General features: G+C 35.1%; 1 protein-coding gene across 1 annotated transcript in view; it reads left to right on the top strand.

The window, feature by feature from the left end:
* RYR2 (ryanodine receptor 2) overlaps positions 1-25,924 on the top strand; it is a 288,713-nt gene that overhangs the window by 91,390 nt on the left and 171,399 nt on the right. Inside the window, exons 6-12 of the mRNA XM_087937122.1 lie at positions 2,788-2,862; positions 3,489-3,567; positions 5,391-5,503; positions 10,006-10,105; positions 11,823-11,919; positions 21,203-21,277; positions 22,591-22,747. Of these exons, the coding sequence (XP_087793248.1) occupies positions 2,788-2,862; positions 3,489-3,567; positions 5,391-5,503; positions 10,006-10,105; positions 11,823-11,919; positions 21,203-21,277; positions 22,591-22,747 (696 nt within the window). The remainder of the gene's footprint in view (positions 1-2,787; positions 2,863-3,488; positions 3,568-5,390; positions 5,504-10,005; positions 10,106-11,822; positions 11,920-21,202; positions 21,278-22,590; positions 22,748-25,924) is intronic.

Below are 25,924 nucleotides of genomic sequence, written 5' to 3'. Positions count from 1 at the left end.
TGCCAAGAGACCATGTTTATAAAGACAGCGAATAAATACATAGTGGGTAACATTTAATTTCTTGCTTTTCTATTTGATCAGGCATCCTATGTAACTACCATAGTAATAGTTGAAATACAGACTATGAAATAGAAGTTAAAAAACAAATTATTCAGGAAATAGTTATAAATACGATAAAAGTCAAGAAGAGTGTGTTCTAGATGTAATTCTGAGGAAACATTCTGACCACTTAATGGACGCTACAAAAAAGTTCTTTCATTTTCATTGGATCACAAACTAATACTAAAAGATTTCACATATATTTTGAAGTTGTTCTAATAGTCATCCTAATTTGTTGAAGACTTTAAGATGAATAGCTAACATTTTCAATTGTGCTCACTAAGCAACTAGTAATCAGCACAGATATAAAAATATAATAATCTTATGATTCTTGGAGTGAGAATTACTTGTACTCTATGTTTAAAACATGTTAAGGCTGCAGCTATAAATGGTATAACTGCATGCGGTTTGTTTTTCCTTTATGTGTTTATGAAAACTGCATCTGGGTGTGAAAATTAGAAGAATTCTGTTATAATTCCCCCCCAAAAAGAGGGAATTAAAAAACTATAGGAAGATTCCTCTACTCCAGTGGTCGCCTATGGTGGGCCGTGGCCGGCTGGTGGGCTGTGAGAAAATTTTGGTAGGCTGCAGAGAAATTTCACCCCCAGAGCACCCCCCCAAAGCAATTGATCCAGGTTGCGCAGAAACACAAGGCTGTGCCACCCACATGGTCCCCGGGAACCCTACCCGCCCACTCACTCCTTACCCGGTAAACTTGCCTGCTAAATTGCTATTTTTCCTTTTTCCAACCATCATTTGTTCTGCTGTGCCAGGAGATTTAGATTAGCTAGGAAGCAGGAAATAGTTGGATTTAGATCTTTGGCTCAGCACAGCTGAACCTCCCTTAGGACTGCAGGTTTGCAAGCAAATTCAGTGCAGACTCACGGCAAGCAAATTTGAGAGACTGAGCTAGCTGATGGCAGATATATAGATCATTGAATGATTCTGTGAGCAACTCAATCTGCCTGCTTTGCCTGATTTTGGGTAAAAGTTGCTCTTTTTTTAAATAAAAAAAATCAATACTTACATGCATGGTGTGTTGTGAGTTAATTTTGTGAGTTTGCTTGCAAGCAAATTTTATGAGTTTGCTTACAAGCAAATTTTATGTGACAGACTGAGCTAGCCAATGGCAGATAGATAGATCTCTGAATGAATCTGTGATTCTGTGAGCAATTCAATCTGCCTGCCTGCTTTGCCTGATTTTGGGTAAAAGTTGCTCTTTTTATAAAATATTCAATATTTATATAAATATTTATAATATTTACATACAAGCCATGCCCAGCCAGTCACATGACCACCAAACCACACCCACAAATTAGGCCATGTCCACAGAACCGGTTAGTGGTCCCTGGGATCTAAAATTATGAGTTTGGTGGTCCCTGAGGTCCAAAAGGTTGGCGACCCCCGCTTTACTCTATGTGAGGAATTTGGTAGAATTCTGATTGAAAGAAAATGAGGAGCACCAGTGAGCTAAATTGGGGCAGAGTAGAGCAAACTTTTGCTAATCAGTACATCTGAGAAATGTATCAACCATGAGAAGGGAAATTTATTGTACATTTATTAAGAAAAAGTGTCTGATGCAAGTACTGAAGATTGATTGCTGAATGCAGTAGGAGTGGTATATCATGGGAAAAAAATCAGGAGTGAGAATAAATTAAACAGGTTTATTTTTGGCTCAGCAGAGAACCTCTTTAGATATTCTGCAACAGATTATTCAGTTTTTAGAGAACATTGCTTTTATTGGTTATTGTTTTGTCCTAGACTTCCCCCAAAAGCACTAAGCAAACTCTTTATCCTGACCAAACTCCTATTAAAGGAATGTGAATTTCTTGCATTCACATTCAGCCAACGGCCCGGCAAACAGTCTTTCAAGGGTATAATTAGGAGCTCAAACCTTATCTATCTTGGAAAGCTGCCCAATAAATATTTCCAAACATAGTCCTGACAAGGAAGGGCTTAGCACAGTGTCTCTAGAATGCACAGACAGGTCTTCAGAATGATGGAACGAATGAATGAATTGTTTCCTGCAAAAGCCCCCTCCTTTTTTGCTCCTCTTTTAATCCTTATGGGAGGGTCCATTCATCATCCACCTGTGGCCTTACTCCCATGTCGATCCTGAGTTTGTAATTCTTTCCTTTTGGCAACTCTGCGTATGCGCAGGCTGCTGTTCCAGCTGCTCCCTCACCTCATTGCTGTCTGATCCAGAAGGTAGCTGATGACTGCCAGCCTGCCCTGGCCCCATCTCTACCTCTGACGCAGATCAGTCCAAATCTTTCTCAGCCTTCAGGACTGGCCCAAGTTCCTCTGCAACCTCCTCACTGTCCGATTCTGTTGCTAGTTCTGCCAGCTGCTAGCAGGCCACCACGGGTTAGGGTTAGGGTTATTAAGCACTGTCAGTCAGGATTAAAATACTCATTTGCTGAAATATTTTCCCAAAAAGGCTGGATTTTTGCCTCCACCTACTCTAGACTACTCTGGGGACTGATGATCTGATGGTCATATTTGGAGCTCTGGTTGTCATTCCAATCTATAATTTAGGGGGATTATTGTTTGCAGAGTCAGCTCTATGGTTTGGCCACTGATATTGTTAGTGAGAATGTAAAAATTGGACAAATCATTTTTTTCTCTAAACTGAAAGAAACAGCTTTATGCCAACATGTATACTAATTGTTCTTTTAATTCATATAGACTGCTCAAGGTGGTGGTCATAGAACTCTCCTCTATGGACATGCAATATTACTGCGCCATTCTTACAGTGGCATGGTATGTATAACCTTATCCACAGTATTTATATGGTAGTATTGGTATGTTTCTTTTTTATGTATCAGGATCAATACAATTCAACACTAGGCTTAGATTATGGCTACATTGCAACGATATACACTTTTTGGACACTTTGTTTAATATTTATTCAATATGATATTGAATAGATTGCCTCCAAAATCATGTTTGTTCTGCTTGATACTGTATTTTCCCTATCTGTGTACTCCATCTAAAATATAGAGTTTTGGTAGCTAATTTGGTAAATTTGTTTTTTGTCCTTATTCCATATTTTCCAAGATCCAAATATCTTATTTCTTTATAATATTTCATTTTTGGAATGTTGAAGTGTGATGATAAGAAATATAGACATTTTATGTAAAAGTATCTTGCCTTACAGCTATTTGCGTCTAATTTTAGTTAATGCTTATGCAGTAGAAATGTATACACAGAGTATGTGTGTGTGTGTCTATATGTTTTCTGTGTATTTGTGTGTGTGTGTGTGTATGTATTTAAAATTTTGCAGCTGATTATATGTGATTGTATGTGAGCTCCCTCCATATAATGGAATATAATAGAAATTATATTATTTAAAACACTAAGACGCTTCTTTCTTTCTTTTTTCTTAGTATCTGTGTTGTCTCTCCACATCACGAACATCAATGGATAAATTGGCTTTTGATGTAGGTTTGCAAGATGATACCACAGGTGACTACTTTGTGGAGAAAAAAAGCCTCTATTTTGATTTTTATGGCCCTTTTGAGATTTACTAGCTTGTATTTCTGAGAGAAGTCCAGGTTCTTTCTGTTTTACTGTTGGTAGGGTTGGCATTCTAATGGGTTGCTTGATTGTATGCATCCTGGGGCAGTGCTGGTTGACTCTCAAAGAAAGAGGTAGGTCACAGAATGGCCACTTTCTATTCCACTCTTGAAGAGAGCTCCAGGTTAGATTCATCCATGGTAGTGATATCATTGGATAGTACTGTGTAGACTTTGAAAAGGGAAGTGAGCTGATCTCCGTGCATATTTACCTGTGGGTGCTAATTTTCTCTTATCACACTCCCTCTCTAAAGGTATGCTGTGGGGCTAAATTGGCAGTACAGTAATATAAAATAGCACATACACACACCTACACACACACTCGCACTCATATTTCTAATTCATCCAATATTTTCCAGTGTATCATACTGTCTTTATTTTATCTGCCCAGTCTGCTGGCAGTGTAAAGCCGGATGACAAAGATGTGATTTTCTATAAAGTCAAAATTAGGATTATAGATATTTTCAAGATTATATCTTGAAACCTTATGTGTTAGGATGGGAAAAACGGAATGTCCATCACAGTTACATTTTAGTGGTAACATTTTAAAACATATATTTATTACTGACACAGTGTCATTGTGGTGTAGTGATTAAGATGTTGAACTAGGAGTAGAGAGATGGAGTTTCTAATTGTTCCTTAGATAACTAAATCCATCTGGGTAATCTTGGGCTAGTCACTCCCTCTTAGCTGAAAGCAATGTTAAGCTCTCTGACAAGCCAACTGGTAAACAAAACTCTTTGTCCATTCATACACTGATAGTTTCACTGTAAGAACTAGATTAGCCCACTGCAAAAACAAGCAGACCGTGCAACTCTCTGGGACAAATGCAAAAACAATAGCATTTATCAATGTCAGTTGCAGGGTTATTTTTTTGCTTTTTTTTCAGAAACAGTCTTGTAGGCTGATATCACCCACATATCTTTGTAACTGATGTAGACCATTATCAACTGTAGAATATTGGGTTCAACAGTTGAAGTATATGAATAGGCTTGGCCTGATATTTATATCATTCTGTTTTGAAATTTTTAAAAGAATTTTGGCCAAAAGCAGAAAATGCAGTGGAATCTTAACAGATGAAATTTACCTAACGGGAGTTCTAATAATAATTCTAGATCTGTACAGAATTAATCCCAAATCTAACTCATGAAGTTGGTTGATTTGGGAACTCTGTGGTTCTGCATAGTTTTTTTTAAAAACTTTAATATCTTTCCTTCTCTTATTAATATGTTGCTGTAACATGGAACTATGGTTACAGCTACTGGGAATGTTGCTAGTGTACTATCTTTTCAGCATCATCGTGTGCAAGAGGCTTTAAAAAGAAGGAAATATAACTTTAAAGCCAGAAAGATTCCCCTCATAATAGCCGCATGGTTTGTTTTGCATAATACCAAATATGTGCATATACTGAAAACAGGGATGCTGCTGCAATTTATTTTAGAATGATAGAATAACATTCTATTATTGGTTAGCCAGTGTGAAAACTAACTGGTAGTGATATTCGTAGCATATTAAGAAAAATAAAGATAATAGTGAGTTATTAGAGAGTGGAAATGACCCACTTAGAACCTTATCTGGAAGCATCTTAAGACAAAGCAATGGTGTTTTATCCTAGACTGCTAATAGTTCATTGTTGTAGATTGTTATTATTATTAAGCCAATGGTTATATTCACAATTCTAGATGCAAAATAAAACAGTATGTTTCCATGTAGGGGAAGCCTGCTGGTGGACTATACATCCTGCTTCCAAACAGCGTTCAGAAGGAGAAAAAGTGCGTGTTGGGGATGATCTCATCCTTGTCAGTGTCTCTTCAGAAAGATACTTGGTGAGCAATGAAGAGAGTATACTAATATATTATTTAACACAAGTATAAAAAGTAGAAAAGTGAGTATGAAAAACAGAGGTGGTATTCAGCCAGTTCTGACAGCTTCTGGAGAACTGGTAGCGGAAATTTTGAGTAGTTCGGAGAACCAGCAAATACCACCTCTGACTGGCCCTGCCTCCATCTATTCTCTGCCTCCCGAGTCCCAGCTGATCGGCTGGGTCTTCATTTGTTGCCCTGCACAGGAGAACGGAGCTGGAAAGCAGGTTAGTGGGGTGGGGAAGGAATGGGAATTTTGCAGTATCCTATCCCTTCCATTCCTACCAAGTCACACTCCCCAAGCCCTGCCACCCCCAAGCCACACCACACTCACCAAGCCACGCCCACAGAACTGGTAGTAAAAAATAATGAATACCACCATTGATGAAAAAATAGATAACATAGAAACATTATTTTTCAGTCATAGCCTTATCCAATCCATGCTGGTACTGAAATCCTCATGTATAAGGCAGCTTTTTCAAAAAAGTTCAATTTTAAAATAAGTTTAAAGTACAAAAAAGATAGATGTAAGAAATTAAAATGAATATTTATTAATGTGTAATTTAAATACATGTTTGTATTTACCTCATTATATTTTTCTTGTTGAAAAGATTAAAAAGGCTGTCTTGATATAACAATGGTAGTTGGAACCAGAGTTTCTGTTGTGAAGCAATGCAGTTGCAAAGTGTGATGTCACGTGACCACATTGTTTAGCAATGACAGTCCTTTCACTCCTCATTGCCACTATGTGAGACTATCAGATATACTTGGGAGCTCCTAGTATACTTACGGTATTTTGAGAAAGAATGTGTTTTAAATAGAATTTGAGAGATATTAAAGTTCTTCCAGGCCAGATGGTGCGATGTCTTTTTTGTTCTTGTAAGTCATCACAGGAACAAGGTGAAATCAAGACTATCTGATAGACTTCTTCTGTGAGAGAAGATATTTATATCATTTCTTTTCAAAATGGAATAAATGCTTAGGCAATAAAAATAGTATTATTAAAAATAGCTGTAGAAGTATGAACATTTTTGTAAATAGTTTTCTTGTTAATAGCAAATATAAATGAAAGTATAAAAATAAATGAGTCAGTTCTGTTTCCACTCTTGAAAAGGTTCGTCCTGTATCCATTTGTTTATATTTATTATGATTCAGATAACAACTATTTCTTTGGGTATAGGGTGCCTGGGAAGGTGCTACAGGTAGTCTTCAAGTCATGATGGTAGTAGCACCTGGAATTACTGCTGCCAAGCAATGTGTTTGTTAGGCAAAACTTCATGAAACTTCATAACTTACAGGCAGCAATTCCTGCAATCCCTATTAACCAAATCCCACCATTGTTTGACAAGAACCCATCCAGATCCAAGCCATTCCTAGCTTGGTCTCTCAGTGCCAAGGCATGGTAAGGCAAGGAACTGCCTTCTTTTGAACTACACCCCACTTCTCTCCACCCTTCCCCCATCGTTGCTCTTTTGTCTGCCCTACCCAATGGCATTTGTCAGCAGCAATGGTTCTGCTGATGGCATTGGGGCTGAACTAAAGGCCTGGAGCCTTTGACAGTCTCAGCCAGCTGCCGCCACCTCTGTCCTTCCAACTTCAGGCCCAGTGCTACCATCATCAAGGAGTGTCACTTCAAGCCCCATGCCATGGAAGCTACCCCAACACAAAACCCCATTTCCCAAGCTCTGCGTTCCATGCTGGGCCAGCTGATATTACCCGTGGGCTGCTAAGTACCCAAATTTTAATCACATAACTCTAGGAGTGCTTCAATGGTCATAACTTTGGGAACCAGCTGTAAGTACCATTAATTAAATACTACCATATTTTAATTTTGAATGATCATTGAAGGGATGATTGGTAACTCAAGGAGCACCTATATTTATTCAACCAGTGATTCTCTGGAGGACACATACTTGATTTTGTTTTGAGGTTTTGAACTATTGACTGTGATTCTCTACAGGTTCATTTCTGTGAGTTGGAGTTGGGGCTACAATCTTATAGTGATTCCATTCTTAAGGCAATAGCATTGTATGTTATTGCCCCCATGAGGATAAAATGCCACAAGGTACTGATTGGTCTTCATTGCTTTGATGGAATGCAGTAAGGAAATGGATTCCCAGGAAGGAGAGGGTGCATTCCAGAAGAGTAAATACAAGTCAATCTAGATATTACCTTTGAGAGAAATGGTGAAGACAGCCCCTCCCATATAGCTTACAAGAATATATTGTAAATGCAGAGATTAATAATGTCTATAAGTGAGAGAAAAATAAAGAACTCAGCTTGGCAGAATGATCACATGTCGTTCTTGGTTTGAGGCCTGATACGCTATATAAAACGGATGGGGTCAATCATCAGGAATTTTGGAGAATGGTGTCATCAGCTTGCTGATAATGTTCAGCTGTATTTCTCTGGATTGGACCCTGGATGTAATGTGGGATTGGATAAATGTCAATAAATTGAAGTTGAAGGCTAAAAAGACAAAGCATTCTGGGCCTAGGAATTTGAGATTTGCTTATTCTATATGTGCTTTCTCCAAAAAATGAATTATGAACTTTGCATGTTTTTAATTCATCATTTAATCAGAAGTTCAAATAACCTTAATGTCTAGGAGCACTATTAACAACTTTTATTAGTTTGTAAGTTGTATCTTTTCTTGGATAAGGCTAGCCTGGCAATTGTAATCTATCCATTCGTAATATCACATCTGGAGATTATAATTTGGAATTAGCTGGAAATAGTAACTGATTCAGAATATGTTAGCCAGAATGAAGGAATGATTAAGTATTTATTACATCAGTGATAAAGCAACTGGTGCTATAAAATCAGGTTCAGGATATTACTTTTTGCTTACAAATCCTTGAATAGCTGGATCTTGGATACCTGGCAACTTCTCCAGTTTAGACATAGTCAAGAGGGGAACAATTCGCTTGCCCAATCAGTTAGAGAATTCAGAATGGCCTTCTAGTGATATGAGGGAATTCAGCAATATGATTTGGGCTGTTTGGGGGACATGGCCCCATCCATTTAATTGTGGAACTGGGAATGCTTTGGTTCTACATGCTTTCAGCTCCCACCTATTTTTGTTGCTCTACTGAAAATTAGCTATTATACGATCTTTTACTAAAAATTATGACTGGAATGATTGAATTGCATGCAGTTGATGGGGTCATAGACTGGCCATCTCTGACCTCAGTCATCATTAAAACCACAGGAACCTCTGTGAATTTTCCATAAACTGCAGTCATGGGCGGCTTAGAATAATAAAAAGGAAGAAAATGAAAGGAAAATAAACAGAAGTAAAATAACAGAACCCATAAAATAATAATAAGTAATATGAGTATACAGCATTTTGATAACCATACATCAACATATTTTTTTCTCTGATTATGATACAAAAAAGTAGTTATTTTTTTTTTCATTTAGAAGTACTCTAGCTAGAAAAAAAGAAGGCTTTTTTATTGCTAATCATTTTCTGGTGCACAAGTAGCAAGGTAAAACACAATAAATTCAACCAGAACAGAAAAATCTGAAAGAAAATATTCAGTCATAAGCTTTCAAAACAAAACTTATTTTTAAATAATAATTTATTTATTATTATTTAATAAATAATTATTTATTATTTGAAATGTAATTGTTAATTGAAATACATTTTCAGTAATTTTACTAGACCAATTATTTATAAATTTATAAATGACAAATGAGGCAACATTTGCTTGGTAATATGTATTGTGTTTTAGTTTATAAAACTGTTACACTTATTAAGATCTTTTGCATCTAGGTATCATATTAATAAAGTTGTATATTAGTTGACTATTCTAAAATAGTAGAAAATACAGCATATTTCAGGTAAAGCAACTATTTTCATTTTGCTAAATGAAGTAAAGTAAATGAACTAGATTCATTTCTAAATAATATAAATAGTTTGGATTCAATGTTATGACAACCTATACTTTAAAAAAATCCAAATAATAATGGCTGGGATTGAGCATATGTTCAATCAAAACCAAAAAATGATTTCAGATTAGCAACACTCCACCATTTTTGTTGTAGTTGCTATTCTACACTGACATTAAATTTTCCATTCTTAATTTCAGGGAAAGACTTTTAAGTATTTTTGAAATGGACAAGGGAATTTGGAGGGTGCTTGCAGTATAATTAACTTGCTTTGAGTTAATTCAGGCCCATCTTACCTGATATATTGGTCTTTTATTGCTAGTTCTCATCAGGTCTAGAGCTACTGAAATTCTGAATATTACTTGGGAGATGATAAACTGAATAGTAGGTAGGGCTTCAATTGATCCTTCATAGAACACAGTGCTATACACCTGATTATCCAGTTAATTTAATTTTTGCAAAGACTACTAAAGTATGTAGCAAATGTAACTGCAGGGTGATTGTTATGTATTGTTATATTGGTCTAATGGCAGACTTTTCCTTTATTCATTTTCTTTATCCAATGATTGCAGCATTTATCTTATGGCAACAGCAGCTTGCGTGTGGATGCAGCTTTCCAGCAAACACTTTGGAGTGTTGCCCCAATCAGTTCCGGAAGTGAAGTAGCTCAAGGTACCACTGTTATAATAATAATTGTCATTGTGCTTTAGGTTTGTTGTTTCCGTAATGTGACAATGACTGCAATCCCCTGCAAAGAATTGCAATACAAAATAAGCATTCTTCAGATTCTTATATTAATCCATTTAGGGGAAAACATTAAGGCAGATGGTAGTCCTGTTTGTTATAAAATTAGATTTACTCATGAATACTTAATTCATAATAAATATGAAAGGGAAGACAAGTAGGTGTTTGGCAAATAATTGTCTTAGCATTGGATTTTTAGAGTCCTCTTAGCCACCTACAGTACTATCATTTTTTTTATAATCTACCCATTCTTTTGCATACCATAAAAGCTATCTTGAGAGAGGTTGCATTAAGGGTGACTTGGCTTTGTGGTTTTTTTTTCATGTATAAAATACATAGGGATCACAGGTTCATATTTTCCTGCTAAACAGTTACTGTGATTACATGTAATATTTTCACCATGAAAAAAATAATAATGCTAAAGTGTCATGTTGTCAAACAGATAATAAGTATTAATTGAAAATAAGCAAGTTTTATACATTTGGCATATACTAACATCGATATAGCTTTGTGGAAGGGAAGCTATTCTTAAATTTTTGCTGTAGAAAATTCTTCCCACCCTTTCTGTGCTATTTTTAATTTTTCTGATGCTTTTGAGTATGTTGATGTCTTGCAACGTCTTAGACTAGTACCTGAAGTTTTCTTGGCAACATTTTTCAGAAATGGTTTGCCATTGCCTTTTTCCTGAGACTGAGAAAGAGTGACTGGCTCAAGGTTACTCAGCTGGTTTCATGCCTAAGGCAAGACAAGAACTCACATTCTCCCAATTTCTAGCTGGTGCCTAAACCACTACACCAAACTGGCTCTCTTTTCTGTGTTTACTAAAGAAGCTATATTCAAACTTTTAGTGTATAAAACAGTTAAGTTTCTTTTGCACTGGTTTGCTTGGCAATTTTTTTTTCATGAATATTTGAAAAGACTAGGTTTTCAATCTATCATAGAGGCTTTACCATTTTAGAAGTATGGTTCAGCTCTTCAGAATATTTGTATCAAAAGCATTTATTTTCTTTATCCTATGATGCAGAAAAAGTTCTTAGATAATCAATTAATTTTGTTGAATAGTACAGTTTTCTTCTCTAGCCATTATTAATCTCTGTAATGACAGTATCTGTAATCCTTTGAAATTAATTATGGCATAGCACATGAACAAAACATGAAGTCTATTTTATTCAGTATTAATTCATAATTGAATAAATTTCTATTTGAAAAATCCACATTTTGTTCACATTTTATAGATAATAGAGATAATCTGAGTGTGTAAAGGAAATATAATTAATGCATAAAAACTTGTTTTTGGCAAGTGAATTATGGGTATTGTTCCATGCAGACTTCAGATAGTATTTATAGAAGTTCTATATTGTACACCATGCCTGTAGAGACTATGCTTTGGAAGCAATGAAGTTTTCATAGCATTTAATGACGAATGCCTCATGGTGCATGAAATTGTCTCATTAAATGACAATACATGCTTTTCTGAATCTATCATTTCCATTTGTCTTAGTGTAGTCTTTTGAAAATTAAATGCAAAACTTCAGATTGGGGAGAAATTGAATTAATATCAAGAATATTTAGAAGTTGATGAAACATTATAGCGAGATAGGATTAATCTTAAAATATACAACCTTTCATTTGCTCTGCATTATAGGCTATCTAATAGGAGGTGATGTATTGAGGTTATTACATGGTCATATGGATGAATGCCTGACAGTTCCTTCAGGAGAACATGGAGAAGAGCAGAGAAGGTAAATGTTTGTTAAACAAAACAAAGGCCATTAAGGGAATCTGCTTAAATAGATATACATCCACGTACACTTAGACATGGTGAGCCTATATTGATCTATTCATTAAGATTACCATGAATACAATTTTGTAATGCCCTGAAAAGCAAAGGATTTTGCAACAGAAATTTGGACTGTATATGGTTTGAAATTGATTTGGAAGAACTGCTTTGTATCTCATGTACCACTTGTCTGCTATCAATTAAAGCATATTTATTTTTTCATAAAAACAAAAAATTGAAAACTTGTACTATAATGAACAATACTGAGGTCTCTTTCACTCTTTCCAAATGACAAAATGTGCACAGCTCTAAAATAAGTACGTACAGCTTCATGGTAATCAAGTAGCAACAAATTATTTAACATTAATTAAAAGAACGTTTTGGTGACTGGTTTTTGAATGTTAATATTTAATCTAATCCTAACGTAAAAAATATTTGGAGAAAAGTCTCCCTATTAAAGATATAACCACATGATTTGCTAGATATGCAGTTGTCAGGTTGTTCTATAGTCCTATCAGAATCTGAAGAGGAGAAACTTGCAAAAGCTTAACTTGGCTGTCAAATCCAATGGATATTGTAGAATTTAATTGGAAATTTAATTTTTACCTAATCATATTTGATAAAAAAATGGCTTAGGCCAATGTAACCAGCCCCTGGCTCCATCTAGAAACACAAATAAAAGGATCTCTGAGAGGTGAAGGGAGCCATCATTTTGCTGGGTGATTGATTACACTATTAAACAACTCTTACTGTTAGGAAGGATTTCCCCTCCCCCAACAATCTGAATGTGTCTTCTGGTAATTTCAATTCATTCTTCCATCCTGCACTTTGGAATGCATGAGGATAGGTCTTATTTTATATAACATCCTTTCTAATATATGTAGTCCTTGACTTATAACTATTTGCTTAATGACTGCTTGATGTTGCAAAGCCTGCCCCTCCAAGCTACTTGAGATCCATTTTTGAAGTTACTATACCCCCCCCAATTCCTCCTTCTCATGGTCACATGACTGCATTTTGGACGCTTGGCAACCTGCTAACATTTATTACATTTGCCATGCTTCAGAGTCACATGACCAGATTTACGACATTTTTTGCTAGTTTCAGCAATTACTTCTGGTTTCTGGCAAAAAGCTCCCATTGTGGAAAATTGATCCCCCTAACAACTGTTGCATTTGCTTAATGACTGCTGCAAAAACTGTCAAAAAATTGGGTCCAGTCACATGATACCTCAATTTATGACCTCAAGGACCTAGGACCATAATTCTGGCCTCAATTATGATCATAAGCTGAGGGCTATCTATATTTCATGGGATTATCCTCTTGACCAAGGTCAATTTTAATTCAGTGAAAATAATATATTTTCCTGAAATATAGTATTTCCAAACCTGTTGTTGAGAATTTTTATGAAGTATTTTAGGAAATTTAAAATAAAATTGAATTAAATTGAATAAGTAAACACTTACTAAAGCATATAATTTTACATTTCTAAGATGTAAAATGTATTTGTATGAATACAAAAAAAAAAAGTTGTTTGGTAGCAAACTTGACCAAGGACTCTGTCCAAGATGTTAGGAAGCTTGATAAGAATAGATAATACATTCTTAACAAAATTCACCTAACCCATTTCCCAGTTAAAAATGACACATTATTTAAAATTAAAAGTGTTAAAGGGGTTGCTGACTGTGAGAGGCCTTTTTATGAGAAAAGCATTGCAACAAGTAGATAAATCTTGAATTTTATAGGAACATTTCTTCTCAGTATAACTTGATCATCTGAGCAGTTCATGGAAAAGGGCTAGTCTGAAGTGAATTAAAGTTTGAATTAGCCCACGGCCTACAGAATTAGTCAATTTGTTATCTTCATTTACTGAAAGTAGAAATAATATTTTAAAACCTTCTCATTTTCTTGTTGTTCGTTGCCTATAATACCTAGGGCTTGCCTCAGGGATTGGAATGTGGGAGAGATACAAAATCATCTACCGTAGTAGCTGCTCTGTTAGCTGAACTCAGAAGGAAAAGTAATTATCTTGTGTCACCTCATTTTTTGCTGGAAAAATATTGTACAGAGGAGAAATATATATCTTTTGAGAATGTTGGTTATCATTACATTGAATACTTGTCTCATTCAAACAGACTTTGCCTAAGGAGACAGATTCATTGAATTCTCAAAGTGTAAATGATCATCTTTTATTTACACTATATCACTATATTCCAGTATTTATACTTTTCTCACTTTTGTGATGCAGTTCTTCAGTTGAAAATGTGTATGTAAATGAAAGTATAAAATTGCTATTTTTAAAAGAAGATAAAATCACATACAAAATACATATGGTGGAGAAATGTGCATGAAGATGATTATGCAGGTAATTCTTCACTTATGACCACAATTGAGACACAGTTTCTGTCATTAAGCAATTAAGTGAGCAATGCCCAATTTTATGAACTTACATAATTATACAACCTCACTGCAGTTGTTAAGCAATTTCTTTCATGGACTTTGCTTGTTGGAAGCCAGTTGACAAGGTGGTCACATGATCAGGGATGCTGCAGCTGTCGTAAATATATGCCAGTTGCCAAGCACTCAAATTTTGATCATATGACTATTGGGATGCTGTCAGTTATAAATGCAGGAACTGATTATGACCCACTTTTTTCAGTGCCATTGTAACTTTGAAGGGTCACTAAATGAATGGTTATAAGTCAAAGCTATCTGTACAGGCAGTCCTTGAGTTATGGCCACAATTGAGCCTAAAATTTATGTTGCTAAGTGAAACATTTGTTAACTGAGTTTGTCTCATTTTACTTCTTGCTACAGTTGTTAAGTGAATCATTGCATTTGTTAAGTTAGTAGCATGATTGTTAAGTGAATCTGTATTTTCCATTGATTTTGTCAGAAGGTCACAAAAGCTGATCACATGATCCCGGGACACTGCAAACTTCATAAATATGAAACAGTTGCCAAATGTCTGAATTTTGATCACATGACCATAGGGATGCTGCAGCAGTCATAAATGTGAAAAATGGTCATAAGTCTTTTTTTCAGTGCTGTTGTAACTTTGAATAGTCACTAAATGAACTGTTGTAAGTTGAGGACTACCTATATTGTTTTATGCATATCATAATTTATAGTTACATAGTTCCCCATTTTCAACCTTAAGTTGAAAGGTTGCATACATACTTAAGAGTGAAAATATGAGGAACCGTGTACCCCTAATTTAGCCCACACTTAGGTTGTGTTGAATGATAAAAACAGATTATATTCAGAGAACTCATTAGTTCAGTCTTATGATCTTCTGAGTATCTCCAAATTGCTTTGAGAAAGTTAAGTCATAAGCAAATGATTTAACGATATTTGGCTCTTTTTCCTCCGAAGTAAACATGAAAATGGATATATTATGCCTCTCTGAGGCAAAAGTTTCATTCATCCTTAACATTTCCCATGTTCTTTTTCAATTTAAAAAGTAAGTCTACCTATTAAGTGGACTTAATTGAGTTACAGATTTATCCTTCTCTGGTCCTCAAAAAATAATTTTAAAAAATTCCCCCTCCCCCCAAAAAACCTCCTGATTGAAGAAAATTCTCTGCCTCTGGATTAAGTGGATTAAATGTTCAAATCTTTGCCCAGTGAAAGTATTCCTTCTGATTACCCTAAAACAGTATCAATGATTAAACACAGATTTGAGATTGTTAAATACATGCACTTTTCAAATTGTTTACCTATCGAGCCCCGATCTGGGGCTCACAATACCTGGGGTGATAGGGACCTGAACGAGGCCACACGCTGACAGAGGATGGAGGAACAAGAGAGCTGAGTGCAATCACGGCTGGACTTCTGGGTGCTGTACCCCACTGCCGGTCATCAGTTGGCCGTTCCATGGCTGCTGGTTTTGGGGAGGAAGGGCTGCTGTGCATCTGTTACAAGACATCTAGGACTGCTGCTTTGTCAGGGGCTGCTTGCTTGACAGAATGGGACTCCTGTTTGCTATCAGAAATGCGGAAACCAGAACATGGCTATGGATGGGGAGGGAGATGAGCCAGCAGGGAGACTGTTCCAGATGTTGGGTGACTAGGGTTATGTGGCTAGGTGCTGGGTGTCTGAGGGTGTGGCTGGGGGTGTGGGTGTTATGGTGGTTAGCATAATAAAATTCCTTGACTTTTCAAGGAATTTCAATGTTCTCACTCACTGTGTACCAAGGTACCAGACTGAGAGTAAAGACTGGTTGCTGCTATGGTGTTGTGGGGATTTTTTGTGTGAGTTGTGGTTTTTCCCTTGTTCCAGCCTTGGACCTTTGAGAGAAAGTCAGCGCTGACACTTCAATGGAACACTACATTTTAATCAGATACATTAATATCACATTAAAATCAATTAATTTCAGATTACCTTTATATAGTAATCCTCAATTTTATATTTAACAGCTACTGTTTCTATTCTGAGTTATGATAATCTCCAAAATTGTGTAAGGCAAAGTATTTTACTGAATACAATATGATTATAACATTACCATATAGTAAAATTTCCTGAAGAGTAGATTATATTGTGCCCTTAAAAGCTCATCATAAACAGTACAAAAAAAAACCACAAATAATTAAATAGTCGAAACAATTTTCTTGTGAAGAAAGTAGTCAAACAAACAAAATTGTGGGGGAGGAAGATTTATACCAATTTCTTCCTCATGTAATGTAATGATCTGCCCTGACCAGTCACCTGACCATGGTGTGTGTGTGTGTGTGTGTGTGTGTATGAGACAATTTACAACAGGGTTGCTTTATGGTCTATAAATCACCTGTTCTGTGACTGCTATAACTTAGAACAGTCATACACATCTCAAGGCCTCTGAATTTATATCTTGATATTAAAATAATGAATAACAATTAAATGACCTTTTGAAAAATATGGCAATGTAGCTTTAGTAGATATCCATTCTGGCTTCACAGTGGCTGTTTAAGTATCTTTTAAATAAAGTGTATTTTATAGCCATAGAACTGAAGGACCAAAACATTAAAGGTTCTGTAGAAAGGTCCTTGTGGGAGATTCATGAGTGCATTTTTCAAAAATCCTTCTTCACAAGTGAGCTTTTTTACTTTTCCCAGTTGAATATTTATTTACAGATTTGTTCTTCCTTTGGTTCTTTTTTCTTTTTAAAAAAACCCTATATATAGCTTTGCACATAGTTCATTTTTTCCCTAAGTGGTAGCAATTTGTAAAGACAGCCACTATAATAAAATAATCTCCACAGCATCTTTAAACTTGCTATAGTCTAATAAATAATGTTATGCATAATTGTAATTTATTTATAAGCACTGCAGTCTTATTAGTCTACAGTTGGGAAAGGAAATAATTTATTTAATGTGGAAATATATAATGATAAAGAGTTGGTTTACTTATACCAATTAACTGGCTATTTAGAAGCACAATATATTTGCTAGATAGTTTTGAGGAAGGGCGGTATTAGTCTATGGTGGCAAACCATCAAAGGAATCAGGATATTGTATGGCAGACAGTCATGTGACATTTTGGCAAACAAGAAATTAATAGTATTGAGTGAAAGATTGCTGATACATCAGCAAAAGTTGATACATCAAAAAAGTTCCAGGTAATCTCAGAATGTCTCTGTGAACATAATGGGTTTTTAATACAATATATTAGAGTTATTATAAGTCTTAATTGATTAGTATTTATAATCTGTCTCACATGAAAGCTGCATCTTTATAATCAAACTGTCTGTCTTTCCTACTTTCACCCACTTCCCAATTTAAATCCTGCATCAGTTTAACCAATTTTATGCATCTGATGTAGTTAGTTTGTAGCCCACAAAACACTTTTAATTTCCTCCTTGTAATTTTTTGGAAAGGAGTATAAAAGATTCTGCTACAAATTTCTGTAGGAATGGATGTTGATTTTTGTGTTAAATTAAGGATGGAAGAAGTGAAAGTCACCTATGAGAGACTTTAAAAAAATGAAGAACTGGAGATTTTGCTGTTTGTAAAATGTTTAATTTGGCTGAGGGATTTCTCCTGCTCCTCTCTGTCATCTCTATACATTGCAAATATAGTTTCAATCGGGGTGGGATTCTACTTGTTCTGTCCACTTTTGTAGAACCGGTTGCTCTGAAGAGCAGTAGACAGAGAACACACATATAACCGGTTCTATGTCTGCTGCTCTTTTGGCCCACCTGCCCGCCCTGGCTCTTACCTGATCTTTATTTCCTGCTTTTTCTATCGTAGCTGCATGCGCGCGCAAAACGTAAAATTACCGAACCACTAGTTACACCGGTTGGATCCCACCCCTGGTTTCAATGTCTGCACAGATACCATCCATATGTTCTACAGCTGAGTTGATTTTGGTAACTAAATACTCCCTCGCATTACATAACTGAAGGATATCAAATTGTGTACCTTACTTCCTTCTGCTTACAATTGATTTAACTTCCTGTTCAAGATTGCTGTGCCTTCTGAATTTACTATACTTTTTCTTGCATTTTTAAATAATTACTCTGCATTTTCTCCCCCTAAATTTTGTCTTTTTTCAGTACCATGATTCGCAAACTGCATGTCTTGGCTTGTTTAGATGGTGTATCAAGTGTGTCAGTGTCCCAAATTCATATTAAGCAAATGCTGTGAATAATAAGCTGGGAAGCTAGATAGCCAATGTAACTGATAATTCAGTCTGTGCAATTCAGTGCATTGGCTGGTTTTCATGGTGATGTTGCTAACCCTGTTCCATGCTACTACGAACTTGTGGCAGGGGCTAGTTTTCATTATTCCAATTCAAAGGCTTCACAGATTAGTATTGTGAAGCATTGTGCATTGTATGGACCTGGGTCTACCAGACTTTTCCTAGCAACAATATAATTCTTGGAGACAAAACACCCCTTTTTGAATGCCAGCTGACAAAATCCCACTTTGAAACTGCTATTTTGATTTATGTCCTTTTGGGGACATAAGAAATAGGGAATTATCCTAAACACTGAGCTTGATTGCATGTTCTAAAATACATGGGTGGTTTATATCAATTGCTTTAATCTACTTTTTCTTAGATTGTGTAGATTATAGGGCATAATCAATCAAGGCTATTTCAGGAATTATCATTGCAGTGCCATCATTATTTGGTGTACTCTCTTTTCCTTGACTATTCTACTTGAAATGTAAATGCTTCTCTGCACAGAAGCAACCCAAGTTTTCCATTCACAGGATTTTGTTTCTATAGTTTCATGTTTCCAAGATGAGATAGTACCCTGAAACCAAGTCTCATGATGTGTTGTTTCATTACTCCTTGTACATTTTAAGTTGAGATTTTTGCATCTGTACTTTCACAATTGTATCACAGAGATTGGTTAGTGTAGGTTGTTTTGAACCGTGTATATTTCTATATCAGCATTTATATGGATCATAAATCCAGTTCTTTCAATTCAAAGTGTTTCCCTCTGGTCTTTCAATAGCACCTCAAGCATTTACAAAGTTCATGCATATGTGATGATCTGCTCATCAAGGAATCTAGATATTTTTTTTTTCCAGTGATTCATTATTGATCTATCTGATGGTAGAAGATGTGTGTATCAACTTCATTATTAAATTAGCTATTCTAGATTTTAAATATATATGACAACTATGAAAATCTCAAATTACCTTACAACCCACATTTTCTAGCACTTATGTTTAATTCTTGTAGGATCAATTTTTCTTGCGTCTAGCAAGGTAATCATGCTCATTGCTCTTTTCTTTATATATTTTTGTAAATTTCATTTGAGTTCAACTGCTTATATTCATTCATCATTCCTACCATTGGTAGCACAGTCCTATCATCTCACTCAAGGATTTCTGGTTTTTTTCCCCACATTTTCTCCCATATGACTAACTTTTAGTTATTAAAGAAGATAAGTTTCCAGGGCATGACTATAAGACAGATATGATCTGCTTCAAAAAAAAGGGAAGCTGTTTGTCAATATGAATAAACTTCAGTTTAGAAGGCCTTAAACTTTCAAGAGAAGGTTAACAGGCAAGATAGTCCATGTAGCCAAGAATAAATCTTCAACTATATTTGAAGTTGCTTTCAATAAAGAAAGGTTGATTTGCAGTGAGATATTAACCATAAACAAATTTTGTTAGCAATTTTTTGTCTTAATTAAGATACTATTTTTTCAATGTTTTCAATTTCATTGTACGCTTGCCTTGCATTGACAATAAACATTTGGTTGGTTTGATCGATTCTTTCTGCTTCAGTCTCGCAGTTCAAAATACTATCGGAAATCATGGCATAATATATTCCTGTTTGGTCTGACCTTCTGACTTTTGTTTAGACCACTGTCTTGAAATCTGGATTATGTAATTTACTATGCTTGATTAAACAACATTATGTTCAATGCTACATTAATTGGCCTGCTCTACCTCTGATAAGTGTAGTTTACTATGCAAGGAACCATAATAAAGAGGGACAGTTTGCTCACTGTTTCGTTGATTGGCAGTCTCTGCATTCATACAAATTTCTGCTTTCCCAGTGTGGGTACTTACCTCACTGAGGTAAGTAATAGTCCTTCATGTATGCACAATGGAAGGAAACATTTGTCACCCCTTCAAATCAGTTCAGCTCTGGAATGTTCCGATGGTATCTGCCTAGGGACATGAAATTCATTCAATGAATGCACAGAAGACTGCTTACAAAACTACAGAAACAGGTAAACAGCCTGATCCTTTTCTAACTTTTAAAAAGCCTGAATGCTTACAAGAGCATTGTGCTCTTTGGATCTTCTCTCTTTCTCCAGCATTTTCAGGAATGAGTATATGGCTATGCAATAGGACATGGCCTTGTCCTTCCAAGAACCTCGGAAGGAGGCAGCTTTTAAACTAATTTCTTAATGCAGCATTATAAAACTCTGAATTTTTAAAAGTTAAGAAAAGACATGAATTCACCACCTTATGGTTTTTAAAAATGAATGCTGTTCACTTTGGTTGCTTTTTAATACACACCCACACATCCCTTGCAAATTGAAGCTGTCCTATTGCATTGGTCAGGATATTATGTAATACAGTCTAATGCATGCTCTTTTACTGTTTTGAGAAAGGTTATCTAGGATTAAAAATGTAAATTTTAAAAGAGTTTATGAGTGTGCACACATTGTTTTGATTATTGTACATATATTTATTTTAGCCAATTTCTGCACTGGTCAAATATATTTTCTTAGGGAAAACAATTGGTTTTTATCACAAATACCTAAAAAAACTCAGAAAATGTCTTTTGTGTTGTAGAACTGTCCATTATGAAGGTGGTGCTGTGTCAATTCATGCTCGTTCTCTTTGGCGACTGGAAACTTTGAGGGTTGCGTAAGTAAATGCTGGCATAATATATCCATTATGACAACTAATATTCCCTTTTGTCAAGTGAACAGGAGTTTTTTTGTTGTTATTGTTGCAAAAATCATAGTATGCTAAAAGGTTTTGATTCCATTTGGAAGTAGTACCAAGATTATAATGTGCAATGACTTAAGATATCATTTGAAATTTATTGTAAGTATGTGTATTGATGCATACTGCTGCTAAATACTGTCTCTTGCAAATTATTTGTTTTGAGGAAATCCTGCGGAAATGGATGCCTATTGATTGATTGCTTAATGAGAGTATCAGTGAACAAAGGTTATGACATAGTTCTGTTTGAAAAATTAAAAGCTAATCGCTGAGATTTTTAGCATTTTCAAATTTGATTAGCTTCAGTTTATGATTTGTTAAATGGACAGTATTTTTGCTTGAAATTCAGTTTGGCAGTAATGTTGTGCTAGCTACTACACAAATAATTATATAAGGAAGTCTTTTCTTTCATATCAGAACATATTCCAGACACGCAGTGAATTTGTGCATATTTGTTCTTTGCTTTTCTCTCCTGTATTGTTTTATTGGAAAGTGAAATATTTAGTTAAAAATAATTAAAATGATTATTCTAATAATTAGCATACCTCTGTCTTTTTTATCCATACATAAATACACAATGCTTAAAGCAAGCAAGTTAATTTCAGTTTCTGGGAGAGGATTTTTCTGTCAATGCATGTAGGTCAATTTGATGTATTATATAAAGAATGAATATTTATTATATACGATATTGTAAAAAGAACTCAGCATTTTACAGCCTTCTACTTGTATCTGGGAATGTGCTTAGCTGAACCTATTATTTGTCTTTTTTGTTCCCAAAACACTGGAGCAGTAGGTTATATGATGAAAATGTGGACAATATGTTGTTATGAACTCGGTTATTACAATATTACAAAGATTCCAATTAAATATAAATGAAACAGAATCCACCGAAATATCTGTTATGTGGACTTTACAGGTCTCATTTCTTTCTGTTGATTTCATGGATGCAGATCTGTTTGTCTTCTGATGGCCATGTACATGGCTCATCTATGATTTGGTGGACCTGGTCAACCAAAACAATTTGATTGGCTTTCTGTTGAAATTAGCAAGTGTTCTTAGCTAATAGGTTGAGGTCTTGTTTGATGCATGCTTTAAATGTTTTATAGTTGAGATATCACTGAAAAGTGATTTCAGCATATCTTTAATTCTAGAAATAAAATTGAATGTTCATGTTTTCATTTAAAGTTAATACTTTAAATTGTTTATGTATACTAATTTTATTTTTTTATTAGATGGAGTGGAAGTCACATTAGATGGGGGCAGCCATTCAGATTAAGACATATAACAACAGGGAAATATTTAAATCTCATGGATGATAAGAGTCTCCTTTTAACAGACAAAGAAAAAGCTGATGTGAAATCTACAGCATTTTGTTTTCGATCTTCCAAGGTAAATACTTGTAATATAAGTTATTTCTCCATTTAATTTATTTTAATTTAATTTACTAATTTAATTAGATTTTTTTAGACATCACCCAATCCAAACTGACTCTGAGTGGTGTACAATCAAGCCAAATAAAAATAGAAAATTAAATATATTAACAAATAAATAAGGAATGGAATACGGAACATGAACTGGCCCTATGCAAAAAATGAAATTTATTTTATTTTTTTATTTTTTATTTATTTGTCAATTGCTTACAAGATAATTGGTATAAGTAAAAACATAGTTATGAATATAATGGATACATATAAGAAAAATAAAAAATATATAAAAGAAACAATAGGACAAGGACAGTAGGCACATTGATGCGCTTATGTACGCCCCCTACAGACCTCTTAGGAAAGAGGTGAGGTCAATAGTAGACAGTCTAAGGTTAAAGTTTTTGGGATTTGGGGAAAAAAACCACAGTCAGGTAGAGTATTCCAGACATTGACCACTCTGTTGCTGAAGTCGTATTTCCTGCAATCAAATGTGGCACAATGAACCTTGAGTTTGTATCTATTGTTTGCTCTTGTGTTGTTATGGTTGAAACTGAAGTATTCATTCACAGGTAGGACATTGCAATGTATGATTTTATATACTATACTTAGATCAGACCGAAGGAGGGTAGTTCTCGGTTTTCTAGGTCTAGAATTTCAAGTCTAGTGGCATAAGGTATTCTGCAACAAGTAGAGGAGTGGAGAAATCTTCTTGTGAAATATTTCTGGACTTTCTCAACTGTGTTAATATCAGATACGTAATGTGGGTTCCAGACTGATGTACTTTATTTGAGTATTGGTCAAGCAAATGTTTTGTATGCTCTAGTTATTAGTGTAATATTACCAGAGAAAAAGCTACGTAAGATTAGGTTAACAACTCTTAATGCCTTTTTGGCTATGTAGTTACAGTGGGCTCTAGTACTTAGGTCATTTGAGGTGAGTACTTCAAGATCCTTGACAGAGTTTGGATCATCAACAAGGTCTTGACTATTTAGCCTGTATTTTATTTTCTGAATTTTGTTTGCCAATATGTAGGACAGAGCATTATTTGTTGAGATTTGAAGTTGCCATTTGTATGATCATTCTGATACATAGTCAAGGTCTTTTTGAAGGGTAGCAGTATTGTCTGTTGTCTGGTGTTGAATAGCTTTACATAATCAGCAAAGAGAATGCAGTTGCTCTTGATATGACCGAAGAGGTCATTTATGAAGAGTATGAAGAGAATTGGTCCTAGAACACTGCCTTGGGGGGACACCACTGTTGACAGGTACAGAATTTGATAGGACGCTCCCAATTTTGATCATTTGTTGTCTGTTTGACAGGAATGCTTCTATCCACTTACGCAAGTGTCCAGAGATACCGTAAGATTTTAATTTTAGGAGTGGTTTGTTGTGTACCACTGAATCAAAGGCTTTACAGAAGTCTATGTAGATTGCGTCTATTGCTTTGCCCTGATCAAGTTGTGTAGTCCATATGTTTTTGCAGTGTAAGAGTTGCAGATTACATGATAGTTTTTTCCTAAAACCAAATTGTTTATTAGAGAGTAGGTTGTTTGTTTCTAAGTGGAGGATGATGGATTGGTTAATAATTGATTCCATGACTTTACAGGTGATGCAGCATAAAGAGATTGGTCTGTAATTTTCAACTAGGCTGGGGTCTCCCTTTTTGAAGATGGGGATGACCATGGCTTGTGACCATAGTTTTGGCAAGGACCTAGTCCTGGAAGATTTTTCAAAGATTATGTTTAGAGGTTCAGTTATGGCAGTGGATAGCTTTTTTAAGAAGTAGGCATATATTCTGTCTGGTCCAATAGATAGAAATGGTTTTAGATTGCGTAGTGCTTTTTCAACATTGTCTTCTGTTAAATCAACTATGTAAAATTGATATGTATTAGATTAATTAAATTATAATTAATAGTTAATTATAATTAATCAGTACTTAAATGTCTTCTTTGGTACATACTTATTGTCTGGGGCTTACCATCTGGATTAATATCTAGTATTTGGATCAGGTAAATCAAGGAACGGTTAATTAGAGACTTTGGGCAGTGTTGCTTGCTTCCAATAGAAAGAGAAAAATAAAAGCATTTTGTAAGCCTACATATGATTGTTCAAAATGAAACTAATAAAAGGACCCACTTCTCATATCCATTTTCCTTAACACAAGGTGGATAGCCTTGGGCAACCTGTCACCTTTTTTCAATCCCCCAGTATCCTGAGTGGTGCTCTTTAACACCTCCTTGTTGAAACTTGTTGTTGAAACTTGGCAACAAGTATTTTAAGGCTTTAAGAATGGGAGTGGTTTACTTCTCAGAGGCTTATAGCTTCCAAATCTTTGGAAGGTTGGATTGTGACTCCTGACTTGGACATTTCCTAACGCAAGAAGAGTGATAGAGATAGCTGAACTGCATCTTATATTTTCAGTTTGTGGGGTTTTTACGTAAGTGTGTTGCGTTTTCGATTTCTCTTTATTTTACTTTGCTTTCATTTTTCCCTGAATTAGTAAAAGGTAAAAATTTTCAGATTCTCATTTACTGCCTGATTTGTCCTATTGCACTAAATTGTTTCATTTATTTAATAAACTCAAATGGCTTGACTCATACCACATACTCTACTACCTAAAACAAATCAAAGCACATTATTGTTCAGTGTGATTTATGAACTCAGCCACTTTGTTGAAGTGCTTTTCACTTGTTGCTTTTCCCCTTTATCTATTCATATAATGTCTATTATTGATGACAAATAGTAAGATAAGACTATTTAAAAGATACATAAGATGTATCTTTCTTTTATGTATACTGAGAGCATTTGCACCAAGACAAATTCCTTGTGTGTCCAATCACACTTGGGGAAACATGAGTATGTCTTGCGGTGGGTAATGTCTCCTGCTAAAAAGAACCAGTGGTACAATCTGTCTTTAAGAGATCATCTCTTGATTCAGTTATATTAGACAATTTTCACTCAATGTCAAAGATCTCTTTACCAAGGAAGATTCTGGAGAAGGTGACCAGCTTTATTTAAAGACATTTTTAGAAGTAATGAATTACTTTGATCCCTTGCAGCTAGTATTCAGGCATGAGATAAAAACAGGATTGATTGTCCTAGTTTATGAACTTTTTTCAGGATGTAGATGAAGAGGGAATATG

The sequence above is a fragment of the Pseudonaja textilis genome, chromosome 1 (genome assembly GCF_049901715.1).
Source record: "Pseudonaja textilis isolate UNSWEBS1 chromosome 1, rPseTex1.2, whole genome shotgun sequence".
Classification (NCBI taxonomy): Eukaryota; Metazoa; Chordata; class Lepidosauria; order Squamata; family Elapidae; genus Pseudonaja; species Pseudonaja textilis.
This window is presented reverse-complemented; position numbering and strand designations above follow the sequence as displayed.